The sequence below is a fragment of the Mytilus edulis genome, chromosome 8, assembly GCF_963676685.1.
Source record: "Mytilus edulis chromosome 8, xbMytEdul2.2, whole genome shotgun sequence".
NCBI lineage: Eukaryota > Metazoa > Mollusca > Bivalvia > Mytilida > Mytilidae > Mytilus > Mytilus edulis.
The window spans coordinates 17,267,279-17,281,189 of NC_092351.1; the positions used below are offsets into that span (position 1 = coordinate 17,267,279).

General features: G+C 28.7%; 1 protein-coding gene across 1 annotated transcript in view; it reads left to right on the forward strand.

Moving 5' to 3' along the window:
• The window catches only part of LOC139484952 (uncharacterized), a 47,991-nt gene that overhangs the window by 17,999 nt on the left and 16,081 nt on the right, over positions 1-13,911 (forward strand). Inside the window, exons 11-13 of the mRNA XM_071269016.1 lie at positions 563-719; positions 1,081-1,157; positions 4,666-4,819. Of these exons, the coding sequence (XP_071125117.1) occupies positions 563-719; positions 1,081-1,157; positions 4,666-4,819 (388 nt within the window). The remainder of the gene's footprint in view (positions 1-562; positions 720-1,080; positions 1,158-4,665; positions 4,820-13,911) is intronic.

Consider the following 13,911-nt stretch of genomic DNA (forward strand, 5'->3'; position numbering starts at 1 on the left):
CATCAAAACTAAATACATGAAACAAATGACACAACAGAAACATAACGTTAAAATGTAACACACAAACAAATACGAACTATAATATAACAATTGCCATATTCAAATGTTTTGAAGTTGTTATTTATTCTAATTTTTGAATTTTGTAAAACTGTGGCAAACCACTTTTACCTTTAATATTGAATGTATTCTATTTTCATATTGATAACAACAAAAAGTTAAATTACTTAAATACTTAACTCTGAGGAAAACTCAAAACGGAAAGTCCCTAATCGTGTGACAAAATCAAAAGCTCAATCACATCAAACATATGGATAACAACTGTCATAGTTCTGACTTAGTACAGACATTTTCGTATGTAAATAAAAGTGGATTGAACCTGGTTGTATATCCAGCAAAACCACTCAGTTGTATGACAATTGCTATCAAATTCCATTGTATTGAAAAAGATTTGTAAACAAAACAAACAAATGATAGTATTGATACTCTTTAATGTGATATTTATACTTAAATTATTCCAACATGCTTGTGTATAACATGGCACTGAAATCTTCTCTCTTACCAGAAAACTTTCCCTGTTGGTGGAGTTATAGTAGATGCATTTAACTGGTCACGGACATCAAGTAACAAGGTCATGTTTGCTGTTGATAGTTCAATAACCGTCCTTAAAATTGCTGTGTGCTGTCCAGGTGCAGACAGAGTAGATTTGTTTTACCCAAATGGTAATTTATGAGATTGAATATTTAAAGTATCCTCAAATTAGATTTGTACAATCATCTATAGCAGGATTCATACAGGTTCTTCCCAAAACAAAAAGAAAATGCATGTTGTAAAGAATTTTAGTTTCTTTGCAGATTTATTGATGATATACTGCGAGTTGATAGTTCTCATGTCAGTGAGTGCTTGCATCTCATATATTCCAATAAACTTAAGGTTTAAAATATCCGCTTTACTGTAACTTATATTCAAGCAAGCAAAACAAAACTATAAAACAAAACAAACATAGCAGTCTTTTTTGTTAGAATTAATAAATATTCCTTATAAAACATAAGATCTAAAATAATAATATATAAATGTTTACAGGAACAAGAGAAACATTTGCAAGTAGAATATCACGAAAGCTGTTCACTACAAGGCACGAAGTAATAATGTCTCTGCAAGTATGTACTTTCTCATTTTCTATAAAGAGGGGCAAAAGATACCAGAGGGACATTTAAACTCATATATCGAAAATAAACTGACTACACCATAGCTAAAAAAGAAAAAGACAACAAGACAAAAAATAGTACACATTTCACAACATAGAAAACTAAAAACCAGGGGTGATCTCAGGTGCTTCGGAAGGGTTAGCAGATCCTGCTCCGCATGTGGCACCCGTCGTGTATGTCATGTAATAACAAACCCGATAATTGTCTAATTTGGTATGTCATAAAACCAGTAATTTAATTTTTGTTACATAAATGTTTAATAAAAATGACTATGGTTGGAAAACCAGCTATATATCAAACATACTGGTTTTGACAACTCGATACAGTTTTCTTTACACTCTGTCTTTTTAATTTAAAGCAGACGTCTTTATTTTAGAAAGCAGAGAGCGCAAGGTAATATATCCATTAAGTACTTCACAAATATATTCATTCATAAATTTTACAATATAACAGAAGTACGGATGAAAATTTCCACAAGAACATGTAATTGCAAAGTTTATGATATCGATATAGTAATGCTTATTATCATATACTTAGACTAAATAACATATGATTTTTACTGTATGATAATAGCATTAAATTAACGTAAATTCCATATTGTTTTGAATTGGCGCTTAGCGGGCTGATATGAAAAGTTTATCACATGCCTTTCCGTAACGTTATCGCATGGCATTCCGGTGATACTCGGCAAATTCCGGAAAATACACCTCAATGCTACCTTTTCCGTGAAAAACATTACAAAGTAGTGTACAAAACAATTATTTGGATACTGGAAAGTATATTGTGTAAAATAATAAAAAAAAAACACAAACAAATTATTAAATAAATGCATTTTTTAAAAGTTTCAAGCATAATTTAGAAAGTTACTTTAAAAAAGTTGAACTTTCCAAACAGTGTTCATTATGTATATTGTTGAATTATTTTTTTTTTGTAATTTCGTCCATACTAAAATGTTTTTCTTCTCTGAAGAGGCATATTATAGAAAGATTTCATATCGAATGTACTAAATTTGGGGTCCGACTTCCATGAACTTTTCACACTTTGAACTTGTATTTGGGAACCACGTAAAAGGATCAATATATGAATCTGTTATCTTTCTCAATTGTTGAAGCATATGATAAAAAGATCATAACATGTAATTTTTCATATCGCATGTATTATCAGCCCTTGGTGAATATCAGCCCTTGAGCCATGCGGCTCTTGGGCTGATATTGAACCTAAGGCTGATAATACATGCAATATGAAAAATGCCATGTAATAATCTGATAGTATAACAAATATACTGAACTGATAACCAGATAAAGACGCGACAAAACGATTAATTTGGCATTATTAAGCTTTGGTCCGTTAGAAGGAAACCTTCAATTGTTTTATTAATACTGCTAGATCTTTTCGATAGTTGATAATAAAAGAGGGACGAAAGATACCAAAGGGACAGTCAAACTCATAAATCTAAAACAAACTGACAACGCCATGGCTAAAAATAAAAAAAGACAAACAGAAAAACAATAGTACACACGACACAACATAGAAAACTAAAGAATAAACAACACGAACCCCACCAAAAACTAGGGGTGTTGATCTCTCATCGTGTGACTTCAAACATGATGTTATTGTAAATTTACATACATTTACCTTGAAAGTAAGTAAAATTTCTATATGGTATGGTCACACATTCCAACAGTATAGAAGTTTTCTGATGGAAATTCAAATATCACAAGCAAAGCAATATATATTTGCAAAACAGTCATGGTAGAACGTTTGTTAAAATAGCATAGTACTAGTGATATAATAGAGAATTAAAATTATACCGTTAGGTGTCGTAACAAAACATGTGAGTGTGTATAACCCATTTTCCTTAGTTATTGACAATGCTTAAGTATTATCGAATGATAAGGAATAAAACTGTCTAATCCTTAGGATATTTCTGCTGCAAAAAAAAAAAAAAAAAATAATGCAAATTGTCAAATTAATATACTGTAAGAAAGTACTGTAAAGACTCAAATCTTTTCTAAATTAGGCAGGATTCCTTATCCTCATTATGCCCCGCCTAGAGGCATTATATTTTACGATCTGTGTGTCCGTTCGTCCGTCCGTTGTCCGTTTGTCTGTTCAATTTCATGTTAAAACAAACAGTCAAGGTTCAGGTTAATGTTTTTTCAAAGTAGTTTTTAATAAAGTTGAAGTGCAATCAACTTAAAACTTGATACACATGTTCCCTATTACTAAGTGACAACATTCTGCAATTTAATTTTCAAAGTCCCTGTCTCGATCGCTTTCCAATTTCTTTAACTACACGACAAAACATGATATAACGTTTCCTAAGTTTCAGTAACAAAGGAAATAATTTATTGTACCATAATTTGTTAAATATTCACATGTATGATTACCAAAAAATATTAAAACTGCATCTGAATATTATCCTAAGAATTTATATGGCTGTAATGAAGTCAAAAGAAGAACCCACAAATGAATTTCAGCAAAATAAAACAGATTGGAGTTTTTGATATAACTTCAACGTCTTTCTAGTTCAACACACAAATTCACATGCAATATATTAATTCGTTACTTACAATTTTACGCTACATTGACATTTCATTCAAAACTGATTTTTCAAAACAAATATAGTGGGGTCAATACTGGTTTGAACGAGGAGGATAAGACTAAGCACAATTGTCAATGATTTATTATGTTATTCGGTTATATTTTTTTTTATTTTGCTGTTATAACTTGTTTTACATTCTGTTGAAATAAACGGAACCTGCTTAATCAAAAACAGTGGTAAAAGAGTCCACACTAGAATACTCAGATTTCTGATTGAAGTCATTATGATGGTTTCTATGAAATTTTGAGATAGCATATAAGAATACTTGTTTTGATTCATGATATACCACCCGTAGTCATCTGTATTTCATATGCTCTTTTTCCCTTACTTGGAGTAGGGGAGATAACTCGCGTAGTTAACGACTCACGTTGGTAATCCCAAATTCCTCTAGAGGCGTGCAATAACGTACACTTCGCCTTAATACTAAAATTTCATTTATGTTCTTATGTTGATTGGTATCTTCTGTCTCTGTCAATTATATGATAATTTACTCAATAACTACTCAACGCAATTTCTATCGATTGTACAATTAGAAATTGAGTAAAGATAGGTATGAACTATTCATAATTAAGACATTTATATTAAGACACTCCACTCCTGCAAACCCACCCTATAGTCAAATACCAATACATGAAGATAACTGGTTGGTTATAATTTATTACAACAGTTACTGTAAGTTAAAGTACGTTTACAATACTTAAAACGATTATAGTTATTGCAGTTTGGATGAAAGGTAGAAATTTGTTGACGAAAATAAAGTGTCCGTGCATTGGTTAAGATAATTTATGTCATGGGTTGCATTTTAAACCGAGTTCAATACAATATTTGATATCTCTGATATTTGATTATTTTCAGCGACCGACCCCAGGCAGATATAGTCTACAGAGAAAGTCATCGAGTAACTGGTCAGGGTCGGTAAATATAACAGCACAAAGTCTAGTTAAACAAGAAACAGAAATACTTGAAAATACTGGTGCCTTACCTACCCTTAAAGGAAGTCCTATTGCAGGTAAATCTATTCAACTTTTAATATTCATTTTTTGTCTGTTAAAATATTTATTATTATTTTTATGTGTAATCTAACTGTATGCAAACTGTTTTTATTTAGATCACAAACTTCTTAATAATGATTTCATCATTATCGTATACATTTTCTATTTACTATTATTCGTTGGTGTATATTATGAGTGAAAGCGAGGCTCGAATCCCCATATGGAATTTACTGACCCCATATATACCGTACTACGTCACTAGCACACTATGTAACGATTTTGTCTTACCGAATATCTTAACATGTGACATTTAGACTAGTGACCTATCAAACAGAGTAAGTGTAATACCTTTCTAGCATTTAGAAAACTTGTTCCATTGATCACACAAAAACATATGCCAACAATAACCACTTGTTAGCTTTAAATGTGTTTTATGAATTTATTTCAATCTTCATCATCAATTTCTTCGGCTGTTGAAACTTTTAAGATTTTTTTTTCTCAGAATCGTTTTGTTTTATAAAGGGATGAAACTACTAACCGTGTATTGAAATACGCCCCGCCGCTTTATTAACCTAATATGGAATATACACGGTCCCAACGCAAATACTTTTAACCAATTATATTCTAGAAATGTATAGGAGGTAAGATAAAATAATATACGCGGAAAGTAAAAACTAGGAAGATAGATATTTATGTAATACAGTACTTGCAACCTTAGGCGTTACTGTTTGACGTGAACTTGACTGATCGGTGAATGATCGGTGACGGATGTTTGACTGATCGATGAGTGATCGGTGATCGGTGACCCATAGGATCCGTCAGATAAGTCAAATAACCTATGTGAGAGTTACCTTGACAACTGTCACCGATCGATCAGTAAATTAAATTTATGCACGGATCGGACTGATACGTATATATTTAAAATTTTTATGTAAACCGAACTCGACAGTGTTTACAAACGATGAACGCGGACCTCTACGAAGACACCTTAATTTACACGTTAACTTGTAATAAAATTGGTTGCAATAAAAAAGTGAAAATAGTATATATATGCTTAGAGCGTTAAATTGTTTTTGTTGATTAATAGTTTTGTATTAAATATTGTTAACATCAGAGACATATAATACATAATTGTATTATATGACTCTGTTAACATAAACTTATTCCTACGAAAATGGTTATTATCTGTAAACAATAAAAAGTACAAAAATCCAATGGTGGTAAACATAAATACATTCCTTAAAAAGAAAGAAATAATTTTAAGCAGATTTATTCTTGAATAATTCACATTTTCTACAAAAATCATATGAAAATCACTTATAACAACTGATTGCAATTGAAATTACAAAATTTTCCAATATGAGAAGAAATATTTGCATTTTGGCAACGCGAACAAAAAAATAATATCTTTTTCCTTAAAGTAAACATAATTTATGAAGAACAACCAATCCTGATGAACAAAAAGTAATGAAATCATATGGCGGTTAATAATTTATATCATAATAAAGCAATAACTGCATTCTTATTCCACAAAAATAAAAGTTTAAGCATTTTAAGTCTCATTATATCTCAATTCTAATTAGAAGACTTGTCTCAAGATGGTAAAATAACTGATTTCAAATAAAATAGTATCATTTTCAATAAAAAGAAGAATAGTTTTGGTTATTTTAAACGATGCGAATAATATTTTAGTATGATTTCTCTGACACTCTTTTAATTTTATGAAAAAAAATTATTCTAAACTATAAAAAATACAAAAATTTAATGGCGGTCAATAATTTTCAGTAAAATGAAGAAATATTTGCATTTTAGGCAACGCGTACAAAAATTTAGTATCTTTTTCCTTAAAGTAAGCATATTTTATCAAGAACAGCCAATCTTGATGTATAAAAAGTACTGAAATCAAATGACAGTTAATAATTTGTATCAAAATAAATCAATAACTGCATTCTTATTCCACAAAAATAAAAGTTTAAGTATTTTGATTCTCATTATATCTCAATTCTGATTAGAAGACTTGTCTCAAAATGGTAAAAATAACTGATTTCAAATAAAATAGTATAATTTTTGATAAAAAGAATAATAATTTTGGTTATTTTTAAACAATGCGAAGAAAATTTTAGTATGATTTTTCTGATATTCTTTTAATTTTATGAAAAAAAAACTATTCTAAACTATAAAAAGTACAAAAATTTAATGGCGGTCAATAATTTTCAGTAAAATGAAGAAATATTTGCATTTTAGGCAACGCGTACAAAAATTTAGTATCTTTTTCCTTAAAGTAAGCATATTTTATGAAGAACAACCAATCTTGATGTAGAAAAAGTACTAAAATCAAACGAAGGTTAATAATTTGTATCAAAATAAATCAATAACTGCATTCTTATTCCACAAAAAAAAAAGTTTAAGTATTTTAATTCTCATTATATCTCAATTCTGATTAGAAGACTTGTCTCAAGATGGTAAAAATAACTGATTTCAAATAAAATAGTATAATTTTTGATAAAAAGAATAATAATTTTGGTTATTTTATACAATGCGAACAAAATTTTAGTATGATTTTTCTGATATTCTTTTAATTTTATTAAAAAAAAAATATTCTAAACTATAAAAAGTACAAAAATTTAATGGCGGTCAATAATTATTAGTAAAATGAAGAAATATTTGCATTTTAGGCAACGCGTACAAAAATTTAGTATCTTTTTCCTTAAAGTAAGCAGATTTTATGAAGAACAGCCAATCTTGATGTACAAAAAGTACTCAAATCATATGACGGTTAATAAATTGTATCAAAATAAATCAATAACTGCATTCTTATTCCACAAAAATAAAAGTTTAAGTATATTAATTCTCATTATATCACAATTCTGATTAGAAGACTTGTCTCAAGATGGTAAAAATAACTGATTTCAAATAAAATAGTATCATTTTTGATCAAAAGAAGAATAGTTTTGGTTATTTTAAACAATGGGAACAAAATTTTAGTATGATTTTTCTGATATTCTTTTAATTTTATGAAAAAAACTATTCTAAACTATAAAAAGTACAAAAATTTAATGGCGGTCAATAATTTTCAGTAAAATGAAGAAATATTTGCATTTTAGGCAACGCGTACAAAAATTTAGTATCTTTTTCCTTAAAGTAAGCATATTTTATCAAGAACAGCCAATCTTGATGTATAAAAAGTACTGAAATCAAATGACGGTTAATAATTTGTATTGAAATAAATCAATAACTGCATTCTTATTCCACAAAAAAAAAAGTCTAAGTATTTTGATTCTCATTATATCTCAATTCTGATTAGAAGACTTGTCTCAAAATGGTAAAAATAACTGATTTCAAATAAAATAGTATAATTTTTGATAAAAAGTATAATAATTTTGGTTATTTTATACAATGCGAACAAAATTTTAGTATGATTTTTCTGATATTCTTTTAATTTTATTAAAAAAAAACTATTCTAAACTATAAAAAGTACAAAAATTTAATGGCGGTCAATAATTTTCAGTAAAATGAAGAAATATTTGCATTTTAGGCAACGCGTACAAAAATTTTGTATCTTTTTCCTTAAAGTAAGCATATTTTATGAAGAACAGCCAATCTTGATGTACAAAAAGTACTCAAATCATATGACGGTTAATAAATTGTATCAAAATAAATCAATAACTGCATTCTTATTCCACAAAAATAAAAGTTTAAGTATATTAATTCTCATTATATCTCAATTCTGATTAGAAGACTTGTCTCAAGATGGTAAAAATAACTGATTTCAAATAAAATAGTATCATTTTTGATCAAAAGAAGAATAGTTTTGGTTATTTTAAACAATGCGAACAAAATTTTAGTATGATTTTTCTGATATTCTTTTAATTTTATGTAAAAAACTATTCTAAACTATAAAAAGTACAAAAATTTAATGGCGGTCAATAATTTTCAGTAAAATGAAGAAATATTTGCATTTTAGGCAACGCGTACAAAAATTTAGTATCTTTTTCCTTAAAGTAAGCATATTTTATGAAGAACAGCCAATCTTGATGTACAATAAGTACTCAAATCATATGACGGATAATAATTTGTATCAAAATAAATCAATAACTGCATTCTTATTCCACAAAAATAAAAGTTTAAGTATATTAATTCTCATTATATCACAATTCTGATTAGAAGACTTGTCTCAAGATGGTAAAAATAACTGATTTCAAATAAAATAGTATCATTTTTGATCAAAAGAAGAATAGTTTTGGTTATTTTAAACAATGCGAACAAAATTTTAGTATGATTTTTCTGATATTCTTTTAATTTTATGAAAAAAACTATTCTAAACTATAAAAAGTACAAAAATTTAGTATCTTTTTCCTTAAAGTAAGCATATTTTATGAAGAACAACCAATCTTGATGTAGAAAAAGTACTAAAATCAAATGAAGGTTAATAATTTGTATCAAAATAAATCAATAACTGCATTCTTATTCCACAAAAATAAAAGTTTAAGTATTTGAATTCTCATTATATCTCAATTCTGATTAGAAGACTTGTCTCAAGATGGTAAAAATAACTGATTTCAAATAAAATAGTATAATTTTTGATAAAAAGAATAATAATTTTGGTTATTTTATACAATGCGAACAAAATTTTAGTATGATTTTTCTGATATTCTTTTAATTTTATTAAAAAAAAACTATTCTAAACTATAAAAAGTACAAAAATTTAATGGCGGTCAATAATTTTCAGTAAAATGAAGAAATATTTGCATTTTAGGCAACGCGTACAAAAATTTAGTATCTTTTTCCTTAAAGTAAGCATATTTTATCAAGAACAGCCAATCTTGATGTATAAAAAGTACTGAAATCAAATGACAGTTAATAATTTGTATCAAAATAAATCAATAACTGCATTCTTATTCCACAAAAATAAAAGTTTAAGTATTTTGATTCTCATTATATCTCAATTCTGATTAGAAGACTTGTCTCAAAATGGTAAAAATAACTGATTTCAAATAAAATAGTATAATTTTTGATAAAAAGAATAATAATTTTGGTTATTTTTAAACAATGCGAAGAAAATTTTAGTATGATTTTTCTGATATTCTTTTAATTTTATGAAAAAAAAACTATTCTAAACTATAAAAAGTACAAAAATTTAATGGCGGTCAATAATTTTCAGTAAAATGAAGAAATATTTGCATTTTAGGCAACGCGTACAAAAATTTAGTATCTTTTTCCTTAAAGTAAGCATATTTTATGAAGAACAGCCAATCTTGATGTAGAAAAAGTACTCAAATCATATGGTCCGAGAACACAATTAATTCGTAGTGCATTTCTTTTAGAACATAAATGAAAATAAAAAAAATCCCACCTGCGCTTTCCCAATGAAACTTTTACAGTGTGTTGTACTACTTTTGGGACAAATTATATCAAAATTATAGAAAACTTCATCGCCTCTAACTCAAAATATGGACAATTTTGTGTTTAGGGTGTCTTGAAATCTTTTGACAGCTTCCGAAGTGCTAATTTTTAACCTTTTTCAGCTAGACCAAATCACTACTTTCCTGTAAAATTCTGGACCCAAATTTTTTTACAGTGTAATTTCACCCCCCTACTTACAATTTGAGGCATTAAACTCGGAGAAATAAATTTGGAAGGGGTATAAAAATTATTGGCAAGTAGCCCACTGTTAACACTAGGGACTATATTCGTGAACAACGAAAATCAAGGGACGACAATTGTGGTCTCGGACCTAATAGGATAGAAAGAGTTGACAAATCTTAAAAAAACTTGGTATGACCAAAGCTTAATTAATTATAACACTGCTTGCAAAGTTTCATAACAATAGGATATATATTATAGACACTATGTTAAATTCTATACTCATCTTTGCGTGTTAAATTTTGACGTTAAAATTGAAAAATTTCAACTATCAACATTTTGGGCTTTGAAAATTAAAATGTTGCAAAAAAATACTTTTCAAATGCCCTAATATATCATTTATTATGTACTTAAAGCAATAGAGTACTCATTTGATTTATCAGACTTAGCATAATTATTCAAAAGTCAAATTTATATCAGCCTGGGCCTAAAATTTGAGGTTTTTCAATGAAAGGGGGCCTTACATGAAGATGTAATATATTCCAGCAATTTTAAATTTGTGAAGCTTTTTGGTTATAAATAATCCTTACATATGTATTGAATGTACTTTAAATAGAAAGAAAAGTTACAAATAGCATATCATATTACTTTAAAAGGGTCTTAAGCCAAGCAAGACTGGAAAAAAATAAGGGTCAATTTAAGCCGTGCCACATATTTACATTAAAAAATGCATATTGAGGCTATAAGAAATAAAAAATTGTGCCCTTTTTATCATTTCTATACTCATGTGACATGATACAACAAATCTGAGCACAAAAAGGCTCTTGCAATTAACTTTTCTTACAGACAGTATGGTCTGATACAAAGATTTTTGCCTTTTTAATGAAAAACTTGAATGCAATTTTAGTCTCAACAGGCTTATATTTAAACCACTTGCTATCCTACAGAAGAAAAGAAAGATATTATGTGAAATGGAACAGGTACATTAGACATTGTAAAGTGCTTTTGATACAAATTTAGTGAGGTCTTTGTTATAGACTTCAAATTTTATGTACCAAGAACCCCACTTTTGACTTCATCCAAACAGGGCGTTAGACAAGGGTCATTTATACAACACATTTTGTACATATTATCTGAAATATCCTTCTTTTCTGTAGATTCTGAGTTCATAAACAAGTAAAAGTACTAGATAAAGGCATATAAACACAAGTATTGACACATGAAAACCTGTCAGATAGAAAGTCAGGATGCCATGTATGCATCAATATTGAAAAAACCTTGAAATGCCTATTTTGACCATAAAATGCCAAAGTTGGTCATTTTTGCAGAAATTCTATAAAATAAAAGTTTAAATCCTTTAGTTTCATGCTATTTGACAAAGTGACACCACCAAATCATTTAGGGAAGTTGCCAAAGTACAGATTCTATATTTACAGACTTCACCTCTTAGGTCCGAGAACACAATTAATTCGTAGTGCATTTCTTTTAGAACATAAATGAAAATAAAAAAAATCCCACCTGCGCTTTCCCAATGAAACTTTTACAGTGTGTTGTACTACTTTTGGGACAAATTATATCAAAATTATAGAAAACTTCATCGCCTCTAACTCAAAATATGGACAATTTTGTGTTTAGGGTGTCTTGAAATCTTTTGACAGCTTCCGAAGTGCTAATTTTTAACCTTTTTCAGCTAGACCAAATCACTACTTTCCTGTAAAATTCTGGACCCAAATTTTTTTACAGTGTAATTTCACCCCCCTACTTACAATTTGAGGCATTAAACTCGGAGAAATAAATTTGGAAGGGGTATAAAAATTATTGGCAAGTAGCCCACTGTTAACACTAGGGACTATATTCGTGAACAACGAAAATCAAGGGACGACAATTGTGGTCTCGGACCTAATAGGATAGAAAGAGTTGACAAATCTTAAAAAAACTTGGTATGACCAAAGCTTAATTAATTATAACACTGCTTGCAAAGTTTCATAACAATAGGATATATATTATAGACACTATGTTAAATTCTATACTCATCTTTGCGTGTTAAATTTTGACGTTAAAATTGAAAAATTTCAACTATCAACATTTTGGGCTTTGAAAATTAAAATGTTGCAAAAAAATACTTTTCAAATGCCCTAATATATCATTTATTATGTACTTAAAGCAATAGAGTACTCATTTGATTTATCAGACTTAGCATAATTATTCAAAAGTCAAATTTATATCAGCCTGGGCCTAAAATTTGAGGTTTTTCAATGAAAGGGGGCCTTACATGAAGATGTAATATATTCCAGCAATTTTAAATTTGTGAAGCTTTTTGGTTATAAATAATCCTTACATATGTATTGAATGTACTTTAAATAGAAAGAAAAGTTACAAATAGCATATCATATTACTTTAAAAGGGTCTTAAGCCAAGCAAGACTGGAAAAAAATAAGGGTCAATTTAAGCCGTGCCACATATTTACATTAAAAAATGCATATTGAGGCTATAAGAAATAAAAAATTGTGCCCTTTTTATCATTTCTATACTCATGTGACATGATACAACAAATCTGAGCACAAAAAGGCTCTTGCAATTAACTTTTCTTACAGACAGTATGGTCTGATACAAAGATTTTTGCCTTTTTAATGAAAAACTTGAATGCAATTTTAGTCTCAACAGGCTTATATTTAAACCACTTGCTATCCTACAGAAGAAAAGAAAGATATTATGTGAAATGGAACAGGTACATTAGACATTGTAAAGTGCTTTTGATACAAATTTAGTGAGGTCTTTGTTATAGACTTCAAATTTTATGTACCAAGAACCCCACTTTTGACTTCATCCAAACAGGGCGTTAGACAAGGGTCATTTATACAACACATTTTGTACATATTATCTGAAATATCCTTCTTTTCTGTAGATTCTGAGTTCATAAACAAGTAAAAGTACTAGATAAAGGCATATAAACACAAGTATTGACACATGAAAACCTGTCAGATAGAAAGTCAGGATGCCATGTATGCATCAATATTGAAAAAACCTTGAAATGCCTATTTTGACCATAAAATGCCAAAGTTGGTCATTTTTGCAGAAATTCTATAAAATAAAAGTTTAAATCCTTTAGTTTCATGCTATTTGACAAAGTGACACCACCAAATCATTTAGGGAAGTTGCCAAAGTACAGATTCTATATTTACAGACTTCACCTCTTAGGTCCGAGAACACAATTAATTCGTAGTGCATTTCTTTTAGAACATAAATGAAAATAAAAAAAATCCCACCTGCGCTTTCCCAATGAAACTTTTACAGTGTGTTGTACTACTTTTGGGACAAATTATATCAAAATTATAGAAAACTTCATCGCCTCTAACTCAAAATATGGACAATTTTGTGTTTAGGGTGTCTTGAAATCTTTTGACAGCTTCCGAAGTGCTAATTTTTAACCTTTTTCAGCTAGACCAAATCACTACTTTCCTGTAAAATTCTGGACCCAAATTTTTTTACAGTGTAATTTCACCCCCCTACTTACAATTTGAGGCAT